The 7,225-nt window shown below is 56.8% G+C and overlaps 3 protein-coding genes across 3 annotated transcripts; 2 read left to right on the top strand and 1 right to left on the bottom strand.

The window, feature by feature from the left end:
* Positions 1-86: 86 nt before the first annotated feature.
* N7474_003488 (putative plasma membrane SNARE protein (Sec9)) lies at positions 87-1,416 on the top strand (the record flags this gene model as incomplete). The annotated part of the gene is made up of 2 exons (XM_057194903.1): positions 87-1,304; positions 1,357-1,416. 2 exons carry the CDS (start codon positions 87-89, stop codon positions 1,414-1,416), a joined length of 1,278 nt encoding a protein of 425 aa, XP_057056258.1.
* Positions 1,417-2,005: 589 nt separating this feature from the next.
* On the top strand, positions 2,006-3,592 carry N7474_003489 (uncharacterized protein; the record flags this gene model as incomplete). Its single annotated transcript, XM_057194904.1, has 1 exon — positions 2,006-3,592. The coding sequence occupies one exon, from the start codon at positions 2,006-2,008 to the stop codon at positions 3,590-3,592; it is 1,587 nt and encodes a 528-aa protein (XP_057056259.1).
* Positions 3,593-4,561: 969 nt separating this feature from the next.
* Positions 4,562-5,723, bottom strand: N7474_003490 (C2H2-type zinc finger protein; the record flags this gene model as incomplete). The annotated part of the gene is made up of 3 exons (XM_057194905.1): positions 4,562-4,677; positions 4,731-5,197; positions 5,251-5,723. 3 exons carry the CDS (start codon positions 5,721-5,723, stop codon positions 4,562-4,564), a joined length of 1,056 nt encoding a protein of 351 aa, XP_057056260.1.
* Positions 5,724-7,225: the final 1,502 nt, after the last annotated feature.

A 7,225-nucleotide genomic window follows, 5' to 3' on the forward strand; every position in this document is an offset into this window, starting at 1 on the left:
TCAAACTCCTTCACATCCTCTGACTTTGATTTCCCCCCCTTTCCTTTCCGTCCCCTTTTTGCATTTACTATTGATCTTTCGTTACGATGGGGCTCTTCAAAAAATCCCCAGATGGCGATGAGGAATCGTCCCGCCGCGCCCTGTTCAGCTCCCGGTCGAAGAACAAGAGCCCAGCGCCGCCGATTTCGAATCCCTACGCCCAACCCGTGCCGATGGACCCGTACACAAGAGCCAAGATCAGTGCCGGTGTGGCTCCTCCCCCTCAGCCCGACCAGAATGCCGGCATGAGCGGTTCCCCCGGACCCCATTCGATTCCAGCCGACAACAAGCACGGCGGCTACGCTCCCAATCAGTACGGCAACCAGGGCGGATATGGAAGCAATCGGTTTGGCGGACCCAGTGCTGGCGCTGGCGCTTCTGCTGCTGCTGCTGCACCATCTCGCTACGGTGCTGGTGGCTATGGAGGACTGGGCAGCGCTGACCCCAACGACCCGGCGGCCGCAGCCCAACGGAACGAACTTTTTGGTAGTGCTAGAGACCGGGCACAGCAGAGTCCGCAGGGCTCTGGGGCACCACCTCCGTACACGGACAATCAGTCGAATACCTATGGAGGCGGCAGCAACGAGTACAGCATGTCGACCTTCCAGGACCGACAACTCACCGCGGAAGAGGAGGAAGAAGCGGGTATCCAGGACACCAAGCAGGAGATCCGCTTCGTTAAGCAGGGAGATGTTGCGTCCACCCGGAACGCCCTTCGTGCTGCCCAGCAGGCTGAGGAGACCGGTCGGGCCACCCTAGCCCGCCTGGGGGGCCAGAGCGAGACGATCCACGACACCGAGAAGAGCCTTGACATGGCGTCGATTGAGGGCCGGCTTGCCCAGGAGAAAGCGCGGGAGCTCAAGACACTCAATAAGAGCATGTTTGCCATGCATGTCAGCAACCCGTTCACCAGCTCCCAACGTCGGCGAGATCGCGATGAGCGCATCCTCAACACCCACCGCGCGGAGCGTGGTCTGCGTGAAGACACCCGGGCCGAGGCGTATCAGACCAACGCCCGGATGGAGCGGACATTCCGTGATATTGACAAGGAGGCGACGAAGGCGGCGAAGGGACGCAAGGCCAACGTCACGGAGCGCGCCAAGTACCAGTTCGAGGCGGACAGCGAGGACGAGGCGATGGAGGATGAGATTGAGCAAAACCTGGACCTTCTGGGAGGAGCCGCGGGCCGGTTGAACGGGCTTGCTAAAGCGACAGGCCGCGAGCTGGACGAGCAGAACAGACATCTGGATCGTATCATGGGCAAGGTCAGTTATCTCACCCCAAGTATACCTCTCATCCAACTAACGGCCATACCAGAGCGACTTCGTCGACGACCAGATTGCCATGAACCGGGCCAAGCTGGACCGCATCCATTAAACATCTCTGTCATACAGATTGGAGCTGCAATATGCCTGGCGCTGCGCGGCTCCATCATCCCTACGAATAATCACCGCCATCATCATAATCATCATAACCATCACCAACTGAGGCGTTTTGGGTCTTTTAGTTTTTCTCTTCTTTGTTCCTGCACAGAGCGTCATTGGCAAAAATCATTTTTGTTTTCGAACCACTTTAGACCAGGAATAATAGCTTCATAATCAATTTCCGTTTCCACACCCCTAGCATATCTGTCGTATCGGCATCGGGATAATTATCCTTGGTTGCAATTAAGCTAAGCTATAACTGGTACTGTAGCTACTGTTTCCCCTACGGGCGGTCTCTTCCGTCCATTCGGAGATCAACTCCCCGTGCGGAGACACCGTGTGGAGAGCGACCAACGTCGTTCCGCCCAACCCGACTGAAGAAACGTCGGAGGTTGAGTCTCCGAGAGAGCCCTAACTACATCAAAAGAAAGAAAAAAAAAAACCATATATCAACTCACGACAGCCACATCGAATTAATTACTTCTACGCATCATCTCACCTTTTATTCCATTCTCTTCTCACATCTTAAGCAATCATATATAATGGCCCCCCCGCCACCAAGCACCTGCGACATTCTCGTCGTAGGCGGTGGCAACGCAGGCTTCTGCGCCGCGCTCTCCGCCGCTGAAAGCTCACCGCGCTCCCGCGTGGTCATCGTCGACAAATGCCCCTCCTCTTGGGTGGGAGGGAACAGCTACTTCACAGCGGGCGCCTTCCGCACCGCGCACAAGGGCCTGCAAGACCTTCTCCCGCTGGTGAACAACACCACCCCCGAGCAGGCCGCGCGCATCGATATCCCCGTCTACTCAGAAGCGGACTTCATGCACGACATGCAGCGCATGACGGGCGGGCGCACCGAGCCCCCGCTGGCAAAGGCGCTTGTCGGCGAGAGTCGCGACGCCGTCGGCTGGCTGGCTAAGAACGGCGTGCGCTTCCAGCTCTCCTTCAATCGCCAGGCGTACGAGGTGAACGGCCGCATCAAGTTCTGGGGCGGCATGGCGCTCAAGACGCAGGATGGCGGAAAGGGTTTAATCGAGGATCATAGGCGTGCTGCGGCGCGCGCCGGCATCCAGGTCATCTTTGATACTGCGGCCACGAAGCTGGTGACTTGTCCTGAGAGCGGTGCTGTGCTCGGCGTGGAGGTGGTGACCGGCGGCACCACGCAAAAACGTCAGGCAATGACGATCCGCGCCGGTGCAGTCATCCTCGCCGCGGGCGGCTTCGAGGCCAATGCCCAGCAGCGCGCGCAGTACCTCGGTCCCGGCTGGGACGCTGCCCGCGTGCGCGGAACCCCCTATAACACAGGCGACGTGCTGGCCCTGGCTCAGCGCGACGTCGCAGCCAAGATGGTTGGCAACTGGTCCGGGTGCCACTGCACGGCGTGGGATGCCGATGCGCCGGCGCACGCGGGCGACCGCGAGGTGTCGAACGAGTTCACCAAGTCCGGGTATCCGCTGGGGATCATGGTGAACCGCGACGGGGCGCGGTTCGCAGACGAAGGCTTCGATATGCGCAACTACACCTACGCGATGATTGGGCGGCGCATCCTGCAGCAGCCGGGCCAGGTTGCCTTCCAGGTGTGGGATTCGCGGACAACCCCATGGTTGCGCGAGGAGGAGTATCGGCCCGAGGTCACCAAGCATATCACCGGGAATACCATCGAGGAGCTGGCGGATCGCTGTGCGGAGGCAGGCTTGCAGGATCGCCAGCGGTTTGTCCAGACGATCAAGGAGTTTAACGCCGCTGTGCCCTCGGACGCGGAGGCAACGCGGCGCTGGGATCCTGCCGTCAAGGACGGTCTGGCGACCAAAGGCCTCGTTGTGCCCAAGTCCAACTGGGCTCTGCGGATCGACAAGCCTCCTTTCCTGGCTGTGCGTGTCACGGCCGGTATCACTTTTACCTTTGGTGGACTCGCTGTAAACCCGGAGAACTCAGCCGTTATCTCCAACGTCACTGGCGCTGAGATCCCCGGGCTCTATGCTGCTGGCGAGATGGTCGGCGGCATCTTCCATGACAACTACCCCGGCGGAAGTGGATTGACATCTGGAGCTGTGTTTGGGCGCCGGGCTGGCAAGGCTGCGGCGCAGGTTGCGAACCGAAGAGGGACTACTGCGTCTGCCCGACTGTGATAGGGACAAAATGTCCAATGTAGAGTAGAGATGCATGGAATCTCAAGACCAAAATTATACAAGGACACGGGAGCAAGATGAATTAGACAATATCGTTACTAGTAGCGATTGTACTACTGTGCCAAATTCTTTTGCAGTACAGGACAATCTGCCAGGCCAGACATGAACAATAGACCCGCCGTCACCGAAAACCTATGCCACGGGTATCATCGCAAGACCATAACATAAATCGCAATTTCATACCATCCGTTCTTGCACTCCTCGGAAAACGCAGCAGACCTGGTAGAAAGAGAGGCCAAAATGGAAAGAAAACGGGGGAAATTGGTAACAGAGAATTCCAGTAAAAAAGATTCTGAGGCAAGGCGGAGAATCGCGTAACCATGCAAGGCAAATATGCAAGGTCGAGAAGGTAGGAAAAAAGAGGCGCAAACAAACACGAAAAGAGAAGATAAACTGTCCCAGAGAGAAATAGAGCACATCAAAACAATCACAAGCCCATTGGTATCGAGAAGGAAAAAAAGAACAAAAAGGTGACTCCCAGGTCTAACGAAAGGAAAGAAGAAAAAATCAACCAGAACGCAAAGCCAGCCGGTGCCTCTATGGTCATAACGTTGAGAATAGGAAAAGCGTCATCAAGAAAAAGGCTCTCTCTTCCTTGTCGCCCTTCATACCGTCTCCTAGACCGTATAGAGGGGGGTACAAGGAAATGTGTGAAGATGCTCCCGAGACCTGATCGAGAGGAGAAAATGTTGAAAGTGGTGAGATCCGAGTTATTGTTATACAAGGAGTCGCAAGGGCCCAACCCCCAAGGCTGATGCCAACACAGTTGGCCGATCAGTCGACGGAGAGAGAAAGCTTCATATCAGAGAGGATATCGGGCGCAAGAATTTTGAAACGTAGGGCGGAGGAAGAGAGAGCGCTCGAAATGAATTCGAGCTGAAATTAGTCGTCAATGGTAAGAAAGCAAAGTTACTCCTCGTCGTCGCCGGAGGCGTCTTTCTCGCCCTTGTGCACCTTCTTGTGCCGGCGCAGGTTCGAGACAACAGAGAAGTGTCGGCCACAGCCGGGAACGTCACACGCAAATGCTGGAATAAAGTTAGAACCGGCGGGTTTTTCTGTGCGACTCGAGTCAACTTACGCTTCTCGCCCGTATGGCTGTACATGTGCGTCTGCAACGAGGACGGGCGCGTGAACCGCTTGTCGCAAACCTTGCACTTGTGCTTCTTCTGGGTGTTGGAGGGCATCTTCGAGCTGAACTGGCTCATCATCGACTGCGGGCCTGGGGGCGCGCTGCCGGCCAAGAGACTGGTGGGCCGCGGCAGTGTCCGCGACTCGTACGACTCCGACGTAGTCGAGCTGTAGTCCGTCACGGAGGAGTCGACAGAGCCCACGGAGGCGCTGTAGTAAGGGTAGTTGCCGCCGGACGAGATGGACGAGGCAGACGAATGAGTCGAGGGGAACCCGTACGAGTCGGCTGAGCCGCGGGCGCCACGGGGCCCGTAGATGTTGCGCGGCGTCAGGTCCTGGCTGAGAGCGACCATACCACGGCTGGCGTCGAGCGCATCACCAAAGGTCGGGGCTGTTGGAGGCTGTCCGCGGGCATCACTGTGTCAATTCTGGTCAGCGTCTGCAAATACAATAGTGTTTCGGAGACTTACGAATGCGAAATGCGTCGGGCGTCCTGGGGCTGCGATGGGTGCACTGGGGCGTAGCTGACGGGCGCATAGCTGGGAGGCGCAAAGCTGCTCAAGGGCGGCGGCGCAGTCGTGTAGCTTGGTCCTTGCTCGAAGGTGGTCCGCGGCACCTCATGCTGCATGCCCATCACCTCGGGGCCCGGCCCATAATTGGCAGACGGGTAGTTGCTCCCAGGCACCATGGACGGCGCGGACACGGGGATGTTGGGGTAGGGCATCGACATGCCGGCGGAGCGGCTCACTTCGTCCTGCTTGACGGTGTTGAGGGGGATGCTATTGCTGTTGCCCATCGAGGTCGCGTAGACTGGGGGGGTCGAGTGCGACGAGGTGTGCGCGGCGGCCCAGGGATCGGTGAACTGAGGGGGAGTGTGGTGGTAGACATTCTCGAAGCTCATGCCGCCATACTGGCGGTTCTGGTTCTCCATGACCATCGTCATTGAGGGTGGCCGTGGGGAGGGGAGTCGAGTCGCGAAGGGCGCGGAGGAGATCGCGAGTGCCGAAGGAAGGGAGGGTGTTGACTGATGATACAAACACAGTGGGGAGATCGACTGGGTTGATCGGAGCGTTCAGGTTCAAAGGGAGAGCAGCGGTGATAAGCGGAAGATCCCTTCACCTGAGAAAGAAAAAACAACAATCAGTCTGGGGAAAGGAAAGGGGATCGGCGAAGCTTATGAAGGGAGAACAATGAGCGAGTGCCACTGACGCCAGGTGCGGGTTGCAGATCAACACGATACGGTATCATTTATTACATACAGTTCACGATGGATCGTAATTTGGCAATGCTTAGCGTGCTGGGTGGATCGGTCTGTTTGGATGGTACGGTGCATAGTTGATCTATGAAAAGAGCAACGAACGACGCCGAGGAATGTTTTGTTCTTTCCTCCTCGACAATCATCCTCTCTTCTTCAGCGGTTCTCGAGTCATCGTCATCTCACTAACACCCCCAACCCTCCTCGCCCTGTGGTGGCTGTCGACAAGTGGCCCAGCTGAGCCGTGTCTGGATGGCACTATACCTCTTTCGGGCAAAATCCAGAAAAGAAAAACACAAAAAGGGACGCCAAGAAATAAACTCACGATGCTGCGACCCAAGGTTCGCTGTGCGCTGGTTTCACGGTAGCGGGGAATAGGCTGATCCACGACGTCAACCCAGGGCGTGGGGGCAGAGTGAGTGAGTCCGTCATGTAACTATACGTAGGGTCAGCATTCCGGCGGGAGAGAAGGATGGGAACCCCTTCTCGAGTCACCTGGGGCAAAACCAGAAAAAAAACCCCCAAAAAAAATTAAAATTAAAATTCAAAAAAGAAAATTATTAATTCGAGCGGAATGGGCTGAGAGAAGGGGTTCTGACACGGCACAGAGATGGTTTAGCGTGAACGTAGCCCGACCTTACTTCCCCGCTAGGAAAGAAATATTATTGAATTCGGGATGAAGAATTATTCCATTCGCTGTGCCCACGCAATTATTGGATATTGGTGGTGAGTAGTTCTCGGCGGTGGACGATGATTGCCGGGGATTCTTCAACCCTCCTCCTAGCCTGACCTCACCGCGACCCACGCATGAAACTAATTAAACCATCGGAGCTGCTCCGGAGGACTTCGTATGGGGGGCACTTATCCGGACAACCAAACGATTCATGACGGAAGAACGCGGGAGATGGCCCCCGAGTCAGTCGTTCATGCCTCTCGTATCATTTCGGTGCTTCCCCGTCCGTCACAGGCCCATGACGCGATAACGGGCTGGGGCTGCAACCAGGCTGAATCCTTTGGCGGCCAAAAGGCCTGGACACACCGACGTCAGAGCACGGAACAACGCAGCCCGCCATGGGGCATTAGCGGCGCGGCTGCTGCAAATAGCGCGGCAGTCCTCTGGAAACTACTGTACTGCTGTGTCGACACATCACACCCCATCTGAAGAATAGAGAGGTGATGGTGGTGGGGAC

The sequence above is a fragment of the Penicillium riverlandense genome (genome assembly GCF_028828495.1).
Source record: "Penicillium riverlandense strain IBT 135883 chromosome Unknown utg000002l_segment0_segment0, whole genome shotgun sequence".
Classification (NCBI taxonomy): Eukaryota; Fungi; Ascomycota; class Eurotiomycetes; order Eurotiales; family Aspergillaceae; genus Penicillium; species Penicillium riverlandense.